Here is an 18,549-nt window from a genome sequence, read left to right as displayed (position 1 = left end):
TCAGCATTTGGGAGGTAACTTTGAATTAAATATTGGTTCACCAACCTATCAAGTAAATCTTTGCGTGCTGAAAGCTCCTCCCACAGCGAGCGGTCGTCCAATTTCAGCCCTCGGCGCCAGCCAATAAGGGATTTGTGTGTTTACCCTGAACTACAATAGGTAGATGCGGTGGCAGTGAGAGCAGTCTAAAGTTTGCAGAGATCTGCATCCACACACGTGTGTTGCTTCAAGTGACATCCGCACAGAGTCATCAAGCGCTCCCTTTCATCTCCCAGGAGAATGCTCTTGCCCTGTTTAGTGCTGGCCTTGACTGCCTTTGGCTGTGCACCTTCCAGCCAAGCGCCAACGAGTCCTTCCTGCCCAGCTCGGTGCCACTGTGAAGAGGATGGCATTCTGCTGTGGGTCGATTGCTCAGAGCTCGGGTTTACAGCATTGCCGGAAGACTTGAGCCCGTTGACGTCCTACCTGTAAGTGCCTGTAATCTTTCAGATAAACGTGCTTATGGTGCAAAACATGAATTAACCAAGTTAAAGGTGCATCGCCCCTCTCTCACGTACTCGGAAGGAGAATGTAATAGAACCAAGGGCTTTCGGTGAGATATCAGTAGTTGGGCGAAGATGCTGTGGTTTTAGTTACACGCCGACCCCTCAGCTCCCACCATCGATGCTTGGAACAAGCTGCAAAGCCCGGACCAGGGCGTTGTTTCGCTCATGTGGCAAAAAATGAAGTGATGAACACTAATGATGGCTGTAGATGCACTGTCACAAACGGTGGGGAGGGCAGATTCCAACGTGGCTTTCAGAAAGGCTGGGGATAGACACGTGTAAAAGAGGTGTGTGGGGGAGGGGGTGGGGGTGTGGTGGAATGACTCTTTTCAAAGTGGTGGCACTGACTCAATCGCCCGAGTGGCCTCTTGTCATGCCGTGTGGTTCTAAGACATTCCCCGTGATCGAGATGGTGCATTGGAAATAGTACATGTTTAAGTCAGTGTTCTAAGTCTGTTTCTTATTGCAGTGAGAGCAAAGCCTTTGTAATTCTGATATTAGCTGATGAAGAAGTTTGATATTCTTGCTACATAGTCCACGGAAATTGTTGGTGTGTATATATGCCTTGGACTGCATTGGGGATGAGTATTGTATATTTAAACTTCACAATTGAGACTGTTTATCTGAAGAAAGCTATTGATGACTTGGTCAATAATAGAAATGGAGTAAGATACGTTAAAAAGATATCATCAATGATGATTAGCTAGAACCGAGTAGACAGAAAGTTACTGTTTGAACACAAACTCCTGAATAATTGTGGTCGTAGAACGCACTCTCTCGAATGGAACGAGGACTGGTTTAACCCTTACTGAGCTGCGATTATATGAGAGAGCCACTAACAGTGGAACAGAATAACATCGGAGTTCGATTCCTGTCACCGTGTAGTAACACTGTACCTTGTTTTACTGTCACGAAGGCAAATGAGTGTCCGATGCCAAAAATAGTTTCTATAAGAAAGTAATTACTCGCTTCCGTCGGTTGGTTAAAAGGGACAGGAGAATAATTTCCGCCCTGTGCTTAGAATTTTAAATAGCTGTAACTTTATATGAAAGACAAACAGGCTGCAACAACATACTGACATGCTCAGAAATAGACGGGCACATCAAAAAGCTTTTATAAATTGCCTTTAATGCTGCACCTGCCAGGAATATTAATCCGGCTCTTTGCATTACTTACAAGTAGTGCTCTAAATCCCCCTAAAAAAAAGACTGAGAACCACAATGTTACATCAGAGTGATCCTTGCACTGTATTGTATGGCGCCCGGGCCAGTGTAATTGTTTCCGTTAATATGTAAATCTTTAAAATGATTGTTTTTTTTTGTACAATGAACGTTTTCGCAAACTTAGCCCGCAACGTTTACAAGTATAGTACCCAGCGTCCGCAACGTGCTGAGCAAATGTGCAGCTGCTCGCATTCGAAGGGTTTTCAAATTTCTACTCAAGTCTGTTGTTCGGCCAGCAACACACCGAGTCAGGTGCTCGAACTGAGCCAGAGCCTTCCGTCCGAACAGCGACTGTTGAACATTGCGGGAAGGGGTGGTGCAGGCGTTAGAAAGTTACAGCGGGCAAATTCCTCCCTCCTTCCAGGTCATGATCAGGGTGCAGTTACCCTAACTGTGCTGGCTGACTTAAAAAGGTCGATCATAGATTTAAAACAGGCTGGACGAATTAAAGCGAATAAACGGCAATATCGTTTGGTGGATTTTGTATTTTGATTTAATATTCTGAATGCAAACCAGTTTCTGGACCTGTATATTACCGCATTGTAAATGGAAAATATAAATGGAAACCCTACGGTAAAAACTGAGCATTAAGTTCTCAAGTACAGTAATCATACAGATATGTTATTTCTGAAAAGTTTAGAGGAACCATAAAATATGGTTTATATTCTCTGTAAATATACCGACAATGACTTACGGTTCTGTAAAATTCTCATTTTTTTTTTACACGGCGATTTTGGCGTGTTCACACTGATTCGTGTACTGAATAAACATTTACAGTCTCTTTTTTTGCACCAAAGGAATAATTCAGCCTTGAGCCATCAAAATGCTATACTTTTGGCTCGGATGATGAGTGTCGATGTTTGGCTGTCACTTACACTTGGGAACTTTCTTTGAAATCACTGGAAATGTACACGCATCAGGGAAATTGTCTTTGGTACCACACGCACATCAATCAGTGATGGCTTTACCTCAGGCGCTGGTGCAGTCTAGCTCACCTGTGTAGACTTTTACAAACCGGTGTCTCACATCTACAATTTGGGTTCATTTGAGTTTATTTAGAATAAAAAAGCCACAACCTCCTGTACTTTGCAAGTATTTTGATAGCCTCGATTTTCAACGTAATGCATCAAATGTAAACCATTTATGGAACTAATTTGTTTCAACGTGTACTTTTTCAAAACGTTAAATAGCTCACTTTGTAACAAAGTAAATACTCTCCTAAAAGGTAAAGACTTGGAAACTATTGAGCAGTATTGTTAAAAAAGTGTTTTCAGGTGAATTGTAATTAGATATTTTAGTTTCTAAGAACTATATTAATAAGCCACACAGCTTGAGTAGATACAATAGGTCCTGATGTATATATGATTACAGGTATGCCTCAACTCATTAAAACTGTTCCTTTGAAGTAAGCATTAGCCTGCTTTCATTAACATACATGTAATACATGCACAAAAATAGTCAAATAAGACATGTCAGCCAATAACATATACAGGACAAATGTCATAAATATGTTTTTAACAACTAGAAAATGTTTTCTCCAGGAATATCTCCAGACAGGATGTTATACAATATGTACTACATACAATTGGTTTGATGCAAAATACTCTGGTGCAAATTGTGTTGTGCATTCGGAAGACCAGATTGTCTGGATCTGATTTGCTAAAGGGAAAATGCAGCCTCCCATTGCTCCATTTTACACCTGCTGCAGTGAGAATACAGCCAATTTAAAACAATAATTAAACATTATTGAATTGTTATGAAATCTTTTTTTTGATCAGATTGTCAATACAATCTTCCTCTTCTAGAAATAAAAGTGAGTTGGATATCAATTGATTTCCAAAGGTCCCTTCTCATCTACCAGACTATAAGTTGCAAAGAAAATGTCACAACTGCTTGCATAAGTTGTCAGCAAATATCACTCTCAATAGATGACAATGCCAATGGTTACACTGAATATAATCACACAGAAGATATTTGGCATAAACCAAATATGTCTGCTGAACCTGTCTAAGAATTTATGCTGCAATTTTCTTTGCAATTTAACCCTCTTTCATGATTCAAAACTTTATGCATTGCTTAAAATGTTCATCTCATTTTCAGTCCTTGTATTATACTTGTAATGTAGTAGATAATTCCATATGGTAAAATATATTGAGATTATGAATCACGATTGATAAATCTTTGGATTAGCTGTAAATTTAATATAAGAATATGGTTTGGCCCAGCATCAGGACCTTCTTTCATTATTGTGAATGCAACTGAAAACAGGCTTGGAAAAAATGCACGCTAAACAAAAAGAAACATCATTTCTGTAATGAGCTCAAAGGCATGCCTTTCTTTAGGTGCGAGCAATCTATTATCAAGTTTAGCACTTCAACATGTGCTTACCATATACTGATGTGTTAATAACCTATAATAAATGTGCACCATATCATTCACAATCTAAGCCTTCACTTATGCTGCCAAGTTTGCACTGGAATAAAGCAGGTACAGAGAATGTTCTCAGAAAAAAAAACTTGGCAATGTAAACTTTACAGTCTCTTATTGTATATGAATTCTCTTCTCTTTAGCTGTGAACTCAATCTACCTCATGTATCCTAAGGCAATAAGGGAGATTGGTGTGCTTGTTTGATGTCTCCACATAAGCATCCTTGTACTGCAGCTGTTTAACTTGATTTAAAGGGTTCAAGGTCCATGTAGTGTAATTTCTTGAGAATCGTGTAAGAGCAGGTTGGTGCATTACGTTGAAGCAGCATCGTGGTCAGCTTTGATACTGAATACTGCCATTGCCAAGGTGTGAGAATTGAAGAGAGAATCATTTCTAGGCTGCTGTGTGCCTCTTTAAGTAGCCCATTGAATGTGCACATCAATTAATAGGTTGCCCACCTACTTATTTGTGAATAGCTGAAAATGACAGAAGATGAAGTTCCTCGCAGTGAAAAACCGAAATAAACACAGATGTATCCACACATTAACCAGCTCCATCAGCCAAGTCTTGTTTTAAAATCCACTCTGACCAATTTTTCACTTAATTCAACCCAAAGGTAAGTGCTTTAGTTCTTTGCTGAATCATAAATTGATTCAATACTTGCCGAATGGTTTAACAGAATTAGTGTTTAATGCACTAGGTGGCAGTCTGTTCCTTATTCCAATTATTCAACATGTAATAATAATTGGCTTATTCTAATTACATTATCTGATTCTCCTGTTTACTTTTGCACAAGATATATCTTTATGTTCAATGTATAGATTTTTTGCATTATTTAATGGCTTGCTGTTGAAATATAATAAAGAATGTGTACTGTGATTCTTTTTAAAGCAGTTATAATATTTTATCATCCATAGCAATTCTTAACTCAGTGTTTAAACCTCATGCCATTCTTTCAGACTTTCATATTTTGATAAAGTAGAATAGACAGTATGTTTAATGTGTAGTCCTCCACAGATAATTTTATATTATCAATATTACTTCCTTCAAATTACTGTTCCTTGATTTTCATTTATACATCAATATTTTTCTTGTCTTGCATAATTTGGGAATATATCATGTTGTGGTGGCGAGTTTCATATTTTCACAATTACCAAACCTTACATAGATTTATCAACACCTACCATTTTAAATGATAGATTCTGAATTAAACATGCATATTTACTCTTCCCAAGTCATTGTATATTTTTAAATTTGATTATCATTTGTCTGAAACCCCCATTTTCCAAAAGTTTACTTGGATATTTTGGTTTTATTAATATTATCTGGAATCTCCATGTGTACAGTATTTAGAACTGCATTATATCAATAGATGAATTCATGTACTTATTGTCAGCATGTTTTCCATTTGAGGATTGCAGTTGAATTGAATTGAATTACTTGTCACTTGTACCAAGGCACAGTGAAAAGCTTTGTCTTGCGAGCAATACAGGCAGGTCACAGAGTTAAGTAGCATAGATAAGTAAATAATAATAAGTAAACAGCAGCAAAGACAAAAACACCGGTACAGGCAAATGTTAAGAGTTTGTGAGTCCATTCAGTATTCTAACAACAGTAGGATAGAAACTGTTTCAAAACCAGCTGATGCATGTATTCAGGCTTCTGTTCCTTCTTCCCGATGGTAGAGATTGTAGAAGAAACACTGCCAGAGTGGGATGAATCTTTGAGAATGCTGGCGGCCTTTCCTTGAGAGTGGGCCTGGTAGATGGATTCTGTAGATGGGAGGTTGGCCGGATTGCATTCACCACTCTCTGTAACTGTCTCCGATCTTGAATGGTACAGTTGCTATACCAGGTAGTGATACATCCAGACAGAATGCTCTCAATGGTGTACCTATAAAAGTTGGCAAGGGTATTCGCCATCATGCCAAATTTCGTCAGCAGCCTGAGGAAGAAGAGACGTTGTTGGGCCTTTGTAACCAGTGCATCGACATGAAGAGTCCAAGAAATTGTGTTGTGGATGATCACTCCCAGGAACTTGATACTCTCCACTCGTCCCACCTCTGTGCTGTTAATGTATAGGGGGGCATGAGTAACATTCTACCGAAAGTCAATAATGAGTTCCTTGGTTTTGCCGGCATTAAGAGCTAGGTTATTCTCAGTGCACCATTTTGCCAGGTCTTCCACCTCCCGTCTGTAGTCTGTTTTGTCGCCTTCTGAGATTCTACCAACTATGGTGGTGTCATCAGTGAACGTGGAAATAGCATTGGTTGGTATTTGGCGACGCAGTCATTGGTATACAGTGAGTACAGTAGGGGGCTGTGTACGTACCCCTGGGGGGCTCCGGTGTTGAGTGTTAGTGAAGATGAAATATTGTCCCCAATCTTCATTGATTGTGGACTTAGGTCAGGAAACTAAGGATCCAGTTGCAGAGAATGTGGCTCAGTCCGAAATCACTAAGTTTAGTAATCAGTCTCCAGGGGATAATAGTGTTGAAGGCTGAACTGTAGTCAATGAGTAGGATTCTTATGTAGCTGTTCTTAGAATCAAGATATTCTAGAGAGGAGTGAAGGGCAAGTGATACAGCATCTGATGTGGATCTGTTAGTCCGATGGGCAAATTGGAGTGGGTCAAGAAAAGTGGAGAGGCTGGGGTTGATTAATGCCATGATCAACTTTTCAAAGGACGTCATGATCACTGAAGTTAGGACCACTGGACAGTAGTCATTGAGACATGCTGCATGAGCCTTCTTAGGCACAGTGATGACGTTGGCCCTCTTGAAACAGTCAGGGACAGTGACCTGCTGCAGGGAGAGGTTGAAGATGTTCAAGGATACCTCTGCCAAGTGATCACTGCATGCCCTGAGTGCACGGCCTGGTACTCCGTCTGGTCAATCACTTTCCTTGGATTCACACAAAGGAAAATTGATCTGACTTCTGATGCAGTGACTGTTTGGATAGGTTTGTCAGGACTTGTCGGAATAGGTGTTACCTCACTGCTGAAATTCTGCTCAAAGCGAGCATAAAAGGCGTTGAGATGATCTGGGAGGGATGTGTCATTGTCTGTTATCTTGCACTGTCTCTTTTTGGAACCTGTGATGTCATTCAGTCCTTGCCATGGTCACCAGGTGTCTGTCTGGGTCTCTAGTTTGGATCGGCATTGGTCTTTGGCTGTCTTAATGGCTCTGCAAAGGTCATACTTGGATTCCTTATATTTGAGTGGGTCTCCTGATCTGAAGGCCCCGTGTCTGGTTTATAGCAGATTTTGTATGTTTTTGTATTTTTTTTTAACTGAAGGGATCATCCTGATCTAAATATTTCTAGCAGCACCCTTCTGTGAGTTTAAAACAAAAGTGAGCCATTTACTATCACATAGATAGGTGGTTAAAAGTGAAATATCTGACTCATTTGTCTTTCTTAGATGATGAGTAGTTACACATGGGGAAATAAAAATAAAGTTATATTATATACTTGTCCCAGATTCTTTCATGACAGCCCTGTGATATCTGAGACTTTAGCTGAAGTGATGATCTTTTAAAGGCAAACTATTTTCAGTAAGCTGCTAAGTGTGTTAAATTCAGATTTCTAAGAGATTGGTTCTCAGGTAAAATTGAAGTTGGATCAGGTGAACTTCATTGATGAACTTTTTGCAAGCAGGATCTTACTGAATTTTAAAAGAAATCAGTAAGCAAGTTTTGAGAAGATTTGTAGATCAGGCTGCGGTTCTGGATGTAAATTTGCTCACTGAGCTGGAAGGTTTGTTTTTGGACGTTTCATCACCATGCTAGGTAACATCATCTGTGAGCCTCTGGTGAAGCACTGGTGTTATGACCCGCTTTGTATTTGTGTGTTTACAAAAATAATAAGCAGGTCGTAACATCAGCACTTCACCAGAGGCTGATGTTATGACCTCACTGATGATGGTACCTAGTATGGTGATGAAATGTCTGAAAACAAACCTTCCAGCTCAGCGAGCAAACTTAAATCTAGCAACAAGTAAGTATGTCGATCTATTTATGCGACCTCTAGCATTTCAAGTTCCTTTTCCAAATAACGTGACAAGTGAGGTCAATCATATATCTTGTGTTGTGGTGTTCACAAGTTAAGTGTTGGAAACAGCCCAAATATATGTATTGGAATGCCTTTTCATTTTAAAATTATGCTTTCAGGGCTGCCTTTCAGGAAAAGACATCAAATCAATGTCAGCCTGAATGTTTCCTTTTGCTTCTGTTGAAGACAAGGAAGTCTTTCAAACTACAAAGAAGTCATGCAATCTTTGACTGTATTTTTGCATCCTTTTATGGTCAGTTTTTACAATGTAAAATTAGTTTATTATTTTGAATATACAGGGGCATGTCAATAAAATTTACAACGCACCAGTTTTGGAGTCATTCAGGATAAAATTGTACAAATCAATTATTTGGTTTATCTTAGAACCTTTAGAATATATTAAAAGATTACTTTTTTAAAAAATAAGTCATTATACAAGCCTTGGGGGACATATGCAGAAAGAAAAGGATTGTAATGCAAAACTGTTATATAAGGCTGTTTCTTGAATGGATTGACAACTCATAAGGGTATTATAAGAAATATGCAGTGGATCTTATGAAGTGGATGAAAATATGAAGTATACAATGAGAAACAATTTTGCAGCTCAGTGTATTCATTCTTTTCTTCCCTGTGGTCCAGTTTATGGTAACTCTGGAAAAGCCAGATTGCAGAGTGAAACTTACTTAATGAGGCCCTACATTTTGTTTTTGTAATTTATTCAGCATAGTAATAAATCACTGAATACATTCACATGAAACTACATTTATATTAAAGAATTACACAAAAGGCAAAGAAATCATATACATGACAAATTTGAAAGATCTTACCAAAACAGCAAAATAAAAAGGATTTTTCACAACAATAACATTTACAGACAATCAATCCCAGTAAAGTGTCGCTTGCCTTTGCACTTTAAGATTTCGTATTCAAGTGATGAGGTCACAGCATTTCCTTTTGGTGATTTCCTATGCACTCATTAACAATATTTTTCCCATGTTACACATGAAGAAATAAACTCAACTACATAATAAACTAAATAAACTTAAACTACATTTAAGCTGCTAAAATAGCTTAAGACTTATTTTCTGTTGGACACGATTTGGAGGTGCTGGTGTTGGACTGGGGTGGACGAAATCAAAAATCACACAACATCAGGTTATAGTCCAACAAGTTTATTTGGAAGCACTGGCTTTCAAAGTATCTGATGAAGAAGCAGCACTTCGAAAGCTAGTGCTTCCAAATAAACCTATTGGACAATAACCTAGTGTTGAGTGATTTTTAACTGTTTTTTTGTTGGAAGCTGCCGAAAACTGAACTGCCTTTCTGCTGGATTGTACCTTTTCTTTTGAACTCAACTTATTTGTAGCCTTGGGCATTATCTCCCTTACTTTGAATCTTAAAAATATTAAGTCAACAGTGAGTAGCTATTAACTCACTAGGTAGCTTATTGAAATACTTAGCCTAAATCACATAATTTCTTAGAATGACTGTTTTTAACTCAAAATTCCAAATATTTTTATGGCCTTATCTTAAACAATAAATCAGACCTTTGTAGCATTGAAAACCAAACAAGCCATTTACCACTACTTTAGAATTCAAGTTCCCAAATAGTAATATTATAAACCTACATCTTACCTTGCTCCAAAAACAGCAGTGTGATGTTAATGATCTTGTCCTTCCATGCAATAAGAGGTAAGCTGTAAAGTATTGGCAAAGATTTGTAGCTGTTAACAGAACTCAATAGAGTGTTACTGGTTCACATATACAGGGTATTCATACAATATATTAAATATGAAATTAAGGCTAGCTCAATACTATGTGCTTCAAGCATTTCAGGATGAACAATCAAAGGCCACACTTGCATTCTTTATGTGAGTTATCACTTTTATGTTGACATTTTCATCATCAGATAGCATACTTCCAATGTAGCTGAAGTCATGACCACATTTAACTCAGCTACAGATTTATGGAATTGTTGTGGTTTAAAAGGAGGCCATTCATCCCACTGTGGCGACACTGGCCATGCAATGAACATTATGACTTTGTGTCATTTGCTTGCCTTTTCCTTATGCTGTTGCACATTCCATTTATTCAAGTAACCATTCAATGTCAAGTTGAATACTTTCGTTAACACTGCCTCCACCACAATTCCAGGCAGTGTGTTACAGACCCAAGCTACGCTTGTAAAAAAAATTCTCAAATCACAGCTGCAACATTTGCAAATCACCTTAAATCTGTGTCCTCTCAGTCTTAATCCTTCTATGAACGGGAAGTTTTTCTACTTTATCCAGACCATGTGTGATTCATGACCTAGTGCATAGTTGTCTAAGATTTGGTTGTAAAAAACCCAAAAATTCCTATAGAAATAATAGTAAATTGAATGGTTGTTGTTCTTGTTAAATCACAAAGAAATGTAAGGTGAGGGTGGATGCAGAGTTAAATGTAGGAGTAAAATCATTGCTGTTGGAGATGATCTGCACTGTCATGAGCTTAATCACATTGATTAGCTCTCCCTCCAAATGCACTAAACAGTGAGAAATACTTCCACTTCTACTGTAAATATGAAGTAAACACATCACAGAAGGTTATTATTTTAATTGTATGGTCAATATTAACTATTACCAGTTAATATCTCTGACATTGAATTTTTTTTAAGAAACAGTGATTCATTCTTTCAGGTTCTAATTGTTTGATATTTTCGTTAATTTGATTTTTGTCTGCAGTTTTCTTTCTCTCTTTCTCCCTTTCTTACTTTCTCTCTTTCTTTCTCTCTCTCTTTCTCTCTCTCTCTCTCTCTCTCTTTCTTTCTCTTTCTTTTTCTCTCTCAATTCAGTCTCTCTTTCCCTTTAGTTAATTCTCTTTCTGCAGCTGATTTGACTTTAAGTCATTATTTTAACTTGTGTGCCATTCTGTTGGTAATTTCATAGGTTAAGGAGACTTTGTTCACTTGCTTACTTTGTTCACTCAGATTATTGGTACACTGCAGAGGGCTGCATACACATCTCTCATTTCCAGCAATTTCTTATCAGATAATGTTGCAGGGAATAAATAAGCAAAGGAAATTCTAACTAATGGTGGCTGCTGTTCATTGGCATGCCACAATAATTTCAGCCAATATCTCAATTTGTTCTGAAACTGTTCCATTATGAGATGTATTGAAGAATTTTTATTGATAGTATCTTGAATTGTTTTGAATGGAGAAAAGTAAGGATGAGCATTGGGCACTGGTCTATCCAAATTATTTTATACAGCTACGTTCAATAATTTAGCAATGGATCTTTAAGTCAGAAATAGGAACTGAATGAGGAAACTATTCAACATATCAAGACTGCAAGATATAACTACACTTGCAAAACAAATTAAATAAAAATATTTGCATGCTGACAGCCATAGCGTACTTCTACTCTGAAAACCAAGTAACATACTGTCAACAGTAATGTCATGAGAAGTTAAGCAAACATAAGACACACCTTCAAAACAAAAAGCTATGTGAAATATCTTCTGAATGCACAAGATAACTGGTCAAACCTGCAGCATATAATTATTGACACGGTCATAAGAAAATAATATTGTTTGATTACCTCACTATTTGTGCCATAAATTCTAATTATTCCCACATTGATATCATGATATAGTTGACGCCTGTATTGATTTGGATCAAACCACAGTATGTATTTAGATTTCTGATCTTTGTAATTGTATCTGTATCAACAAGGAAGTAGATAACAATCTTGTTCAGGAAGCAAATTATGACTTCAATAAAGGGTAACTGAATAGTAAAAATATTTAAATAATGGTAAACTCTTTAATATGCCCTTAACTTTCTCTATTCTATTTATTAAGTGAAGTAATGGAATCTACCAATAGTGATGACTCTTCGATAAACATTAAACAACAAATTGATTTATTAAGAATCATGTTATATTACATGTGATGTTTAAAATGGATTTTTCCATAAACAATTAAACAAATCTGATTTAGGCAGACATTTTTTAAAAATGGTACAGTCATTCCTCTGGATCCATGAAATCAGTTTGTGCAAGTTTGCTTACTTGCGCCAAAACAAAAGTAACCAATTAATCAACATCCACAGGCCAAAATCACATATTCATGAGCACTTCCACAGCAAATGAGAAAATAATTTTAAGAGGCAGGCAGTGGACTGCCATACCACCTCATTGGAGATGCACAACCACGAATGTAAATGTGAGCACACTCTCGCGCACCCTCTTCCCCTAACCCATGCTTAGATACTATCAGCATCTTCCTCCCTCTATCTTCTCTTGTTTTGTCTCGTTGAAGTTAGTTGTACGCACCTCGTCTCACACCTGCCCTTGTACGCTTTGTGATATTGTGATGGCACCCAAGTGAAATGGTACTGCTATTATGTCTCTACACAAGCAAGAGGCTTAATAAAAAGGTGGAAGTATTGGATAAGTTACAAAGTGGTATGTTGGTTAGTGCTGTAGGCAGTGACTTCAGCCTCCATGAGTCTACCATATTCTATAAATATTCTATTGAAGTCTTAACATAATGTCAGTAACATTTATTATCTTAACCCTAAAAATAATATGCAGAAAGTCATAGTCTTGAGGCCCAGGAACTTAAACCCTATTTTTATCATTAGTTATTAAGATTTGCATTCACAAATACTTCATTCACAGGGGTTTTCAGGAATGGAACTTTTGCAGAAGTGGAGGAATCTGTTATAATCTGCCACTAACAAGCACTTTTATAATGATTATCAATTAATATATTAATAGGTCAAGGCATATGAAAACCTGATTGCAATCAAAATTAGTTACAAATTACAAAATCAGTGGGATCAATGCATTGGTAAATTAATCTCCCTTTCTGATTCACCATCATGCATAGTGCAGTAGATTCTAAACAATTCACCAGCAAATGCTGGTATAAATTTATCACTAGAGAATCAAAAAATACAAAAATATAATTCATGGGATTCAACATCACTATTGCTGATCCAGCTAGTTTTAGGTTTTAGAATAATGTGTTTAAGTCTGGAGTAGATCCTACATATCTATTATTTTGTTACAGGAAAGGTGAAAGCAAGAAGTTTATTTAGTATCTTTACAAAGTATGAATGTGATTTAGTACTTCTGCTCCAAATAACCTGCTTACATAAATCTTATCTATTGCCTCTGGTCAGACTAGAAATCAAAAGCAACAACGAATTTAATTTATATCATACCTTTAACACAGATCATGTCCTTTCTCCTTATTTTCATATTCAAAACAAGTTAGTTTGAGACTTTCATGAACCATAATTATAAATTGCTGAATCATCTTTATTACTCTCTGCAATGTCATAATTTCAAAAGATGCATAGTATCTTAAGCATTACTTAATATCTTAACTGGACAATATTGGATATCATTTCATACGTTTTCTACTATCATGATTATTGAGCTGTGTCCAAGCCAATAGCAACAGGGATGTTGATACATGGGTCTTTACACTGTTTTAAATGAACATAGAGGAAAATAAAGATAAAAATAGGTAACATACACATTTTTGACATTTGGGAGTTGAATATAGTGCAGCAGTGATGAAGGGCTTAATAATACTAGAGCCGAAATCACAAAGCCCAAGATTTTTCTGTTTTATTAATTTTTGATTTCTACTTTCTCCAAAGTAAATTATTGTGGAGTGAGAAATGATGATCAAATCATAGATTGGTATCAAATAGTAGTCATTCCTGTTGTTTTTTCAAGTAACTTTCACAAGAAAGTCCATTTTTGTTTGAGAACTGGGACACTGATGTAATCTTAAAAAGAAGTAATTCATGTTAAGATAATTCTGTGTTCGTAGAGGTGCTCTGCAGTGCTTGATACTGGTAGTATTTTCTCTAGGTTGAGCTAAAATTGACCATGCTCCCTTCCTTATGTCAACATATCATTTCCATTTGGTTCACTGAGTACTTCTTGCTTCAAGAGTGGTACGTGCTCTTTGCTGGAGTGAAAGAGATTGTAATTAACCAGAGCTGGTGACTGATTCTTGCTATTCATTATCTTGCATGGAATTGAAGGAACGGAATAAATCAAAGTAAGTTATTGACTACTTTTAATGAATGTGACAGGTTCTAGAACACTCCTTTAATTAAATTCCAGTTGTTTCAGAGTAAATTTGTGATTCAGAGACCATTAGTTTTCTACATGTACATAATGTTGAAAATAAGGACAATCAGATTGGTTCCTTTGGAAGGGTTATTCCAATATATTCTGGGGTCTCATTATTCAGTAGCATATGATTGAAGTCATAGTGGGGCTTTGTTAATCGCTTGGGATAATTCATTAGATTTGTACACTGAACCACTTCCAGTTGTAACTAAAACCTTGCAAATGCTAGGTAAAATGCTTCATCCAAACATAGTAATTTTGTAACATGTCAAATGACAATTTACAGGATTGGGACTCAGGTTATTATAATATTGAAAAGATAAATCTTAGGAATCAAAGACTCCAAAAATTTTCATTAGGCTGCTTTCTATAAGTGCATATTTTCTTTTTTCTCTATTTAGTTCCTTGAAACGATTTTCCTATAAGTACAGAGTATGAAAATCCCCTTTTAAATGTAAATGCAGATTATATTTTGATAAAACGAGGGAACATTAAATGGATAGAATATTTGGTCTTTAACAGATATTCAATTAGTGAAATTATATTTGGTGAAGCTGTATTTATTATCTTTCATTACTTTATGAAGACATCATAACAATTTGACAGCTGTGTTCCTTTGCTGATATGTTGTGGCATTTTGGTCCCGCTTCCATCATTTCTATAGTGTCTGATTTCAAGGCTCATTTTTTTAAGCAAAGTCCAAGTATATAAAGGAGAATTAAAGAGGTGGCAGTCTTTTAGCATTGCAAATATACATTCTGACAGATGATGCCTTTTTATTTAAATAATGTCAAATGGACGTCACTGATGTGAAAATAAGATAAAGATTTACTACACACTGGAGTAGAGTTTCCACTTTAGACACAATGTACTTGAAACTGCACTTGTTAGCTTCCTATTCAAAAATTTCTGCTAAAATTATTTTGCAATGTAACAAATATAAAATCTTTCATAATCAATGGAATTAGGCCATCTAACAGAATGTATTTGTTTCCTTTTGTTCTGTGTGACTGTGACAGAGGTAAACTTTACATCTCCCTCCTTCTTGGCTTGACTGAATCTTTTAACATATTGACTAAACCATCCTTCTCCCATATCTCTTACTGTTGTCCTGTTAGGTCAGACTGTGCTCGTCTGACTCCATTCTTATCTATCTCGTCTAATCAGAAAATCATTTGCAATGATTTATCTTCCTGCTCCCATGCTGAACATTTCTGACATGATGAAATGATCGACCTTTAGCCTGACTCCTATATTACATATAAGTGCTGCCCCCTAGCAACATCATCCAAAGGTACATCTTTAGTTTTCACGTATCATGAAGTCAGACTCATACAGCACAGGAACAGACCCTTCGTTCCAACCAGTCCAGGCAATTATAATCCAAAACCAAACAAGCCCCACCTGCCTGCTACTGGCCTATGTCCCTCCAAACCTTTCCTCATGACTTGTAAACATTATAATTGTACCACATCCACCATATCCTCAGGAAGTGCATTCCATGCATGAACCACACTTTATATAAAACAATTGCCCCTCATGTCTTTTTTAAATCCTCTCCTCTCACCTTTAAAATTTACCCCTTAGTCTTGAAATTCCCCTATACTACGGAAAGGATAACTACCAGTAACTCTATTTATATCCCTCATTATTTTATAAACTTCTATAAGGTCACCTCTCAACCTCCCAAGCTCTAGTGAATAAAGTTTGCAGCCTATCCAGCCTTTCTTTACAACTCAAAACATTCCATACCCAGCAACATCTGGGCAACTCTCTTCTGAACCCTCTCCAGCTGAATAATATCCTTCCTATAACTGGATGAACAGAACTGATTATTCTGATATTACAAAGCTGTACCTCTCCACCACCTTCTTTGCCTCCTATTATCATATAGCAACCTACTAGCCAATATTGAATGAGTAGAGCCTTTCTCAAATTACATATTGGGAACCCATTGTTTTATAGTGCTTCACTCCATTCCTCTCCCTGGCAGGGAGCTGAGATTAAACTAGCCTGCCTGCAATGCTGGTGTCACATTTGATCCTGTGATGAGCGTCTATTTGTGCCTTAATTAGGACCAGTTGTTTCCATCTCCGTAATATCACAGACCTTTGCAACTGTTCCAGTTTATCTGCTGCTGAAACCTTCTTTCATGCCTTTGTTAACTTTAGATTGGATTATTCCAACATATTCCTGGCTGGTGTCCCACGTTGTATCCTCCATAAACTTGAGGTCATCCAAATCTTTATTGCCTGTGCGTAACCCACAGCAAATTCCATTTATCTCTCATCCTTGTATTCACTGACCTGTGTTGGCTCAAAGTACAACAACATTTTGATTCTAGAATTCTTACCTTTTTTTTCAAATACCTCCATTGCCTTGTTTCTCCCTATCTCTACAATCTCCTTTACTTTCACAAAATGCTCCAAGGTATGTCTGCTCGTCCAGTTCCACTGGCTTCACTATTTCCAATTGCTCAAGCATTGGTAGTCCAGCTTTCCAGGTAATATCTAGGCCCCAAGCTCTAGGATAACCTGTCTAGCACACATTGCATCTTTAAGACATTCCTTAGAATCTGGCTGTTTGACCAAAACTTTAATCATCTGGCTTAATTGTTCAGTGTCATACTTTGTTTTACAATGCACTAACAAAACATCTTTCAAAGATGCCACATAAATAGGAAAGATGTTGTTAAACTTGAAAGGGTTCAGAAAAGATTTGCAAGGGTGTTGCCAGGGTTAGAGGGTTAGAGTTATTGGGAGAGACTGACTAGGCTGTGACTATTTTTCCTGGAGCGTTGGAGGCTGAGAGCTGACCTTATAGCGGTTTACAAAATCATGAGGGGCATGGATAGGGTGAATAGCCAAAGTCTTTTTTCCCAGGGTAGGAGAGTCCAAAACTAGAGGGCATAGATTTAAAGTGAGAGAGGAAAAATTTAAAAGATTTCTGGCAGGCAAATTTTTTAACACAGAGGATGGTGTGTGGAAAGAATGAGTTACCAGAGGAAGTGGTGGATGGGAGAAAGTGGTGTATGGGACTGGATTAATTTAGGATACCTGGTCAGATTTGGACCAAAGAGTCTGTTTCCATACTGTACAACTCTATGACTCTGTGATGGTATACATGTAAGTTGTTGTTGTTCCTATTAAAGTTATTTCTTGATATATTTAAGAGGAGTAGGCTGGAGTAGCTTCATCAATAGATTTGAGGTAGTCTGTCACCTGTAACTAATCTGATTTAAAATCTCTGAAAATTATTTGTAAAAATATTATACTGAATTATTTCATCAATATTACTGATGACACTATCTGAGCTTTCAAATAAATTAGATATTTTTCTCATGGAAATACTTTAAAACATAATTTCTAGTCCTTATACAACTAAGAAAATGAGCAGTTTCAATGCATATTGCAATGGTATTCACCAAGGAGAAGAAGATGGTGGATGTTGAGGTTAGGGATAGAACTTTAATTACTCTCAGTCAAGTCAGCATAAGGAGGGAGGAAGTGTTGAGTATTCTAAAGGCATTAAAGTGGACAAGTCCATTTGGAAGAAAATTGGCTTATCAGTGATAGGCTGCATTTTGTGCAGGGAAGGTCATGTTGTACAAATCTAACAGAATTCTTTGAAGAGGTAACAAAGTTGATTGATGAGGGAAGGGATGTAGATGTCATATACATGGACTTTAGTAAGGTTTTTGATAAGGTTCCCCATGGAGGCTGATGAAGAGGTGAAGTTGCATGGGGTCCACGGTATTCTAGCTAGATGGATAGAGAAATGGTCAGGCAATAGGAGACAGAGAGTAGTAGTGGAAGGGAACTTTTCAAAATGAACGTCTATGACCAGTGGTGTCCCACAGGGGTCCATACTGGGACCACTGTTGTTTGTGATATACATAAATGATATGGGGGAAGGTGTAGGTTGCCTCATTAGCAAGTTTGCAGATGACACTAAGATTAGTGGAGTAGCAGGTAGTCAAGGGGACTGTCAGAGAATACAGCAGAATATAGATAGATTGGAGAGTTGGGAGGAGAAATGGCAGATAGCGTTCAATCCGGACAAATGCAAAGTGCTGCATATTGGAAGATGCATTTCGAGAGCGAATTATACAGTAAATGGAAAGGTTCTGGGGAAAATTGATGTACAGAGAGATCTGGGTGTTCAG

At 37.2% G+C, this 18,549-nt stretch overlaps 1 protein-coding gene across 3 annotated transcripts in view; it reads left to right on the top strand.

The window, feature by feature from the left end:
- The first annotated feature begins 201 nt into the window (after window positions 1–201).
- The window catches only part of lgr6 (leucine-rich repeat containing G protein-coupled receptor 6), a 257,272-nt gene continuing 238,924 nt past the window's right edge, over window positions 202–18,549 (top strand). Inside the window, exon 1 of one of the 3 annotated variants that reach the window (XM_043716816.2) lies at window positions 202–467. In XM_043716816.2, the coding sequence (XP_043572751.1) occupies window positions 280–467 (188 nt within the window). In that variant the 5' untranslated portion in view covers window positions 202–279. Of the gene's footprint in view, window positions 468–943; window positions 984–4,708; window positions 4,813–18,549 lie in introns of those variants that run through there. The other 2 variants (XM_087973621.1, XM_087973620.1) reach the window with 2 other exon arrangements.

This window comes from Chiloscyllium plagiosum, unplaced genomic scaffold (assembly GCF_037043375.1).
Source record: "Chiloscyllium plagiosum isolate Xiang-an unplaced genomic scaffold, Cpla_swu_hap1 HiC_scaffold_26, whole genome shotgun sequence".
Lineage (NCBI taxonomy): Eukaryota > Metazoa > Chordata > Chondrichthyes > Orectolobiformes > Hemiscylliidae > Chiloscyllium > Chiloscyllium plagiosum.
The sequence above is the reverse complement of the archived record's forward strand: the minus strand, read 5'-3'. Positions and strand labels throughout refer to the sequence as shown.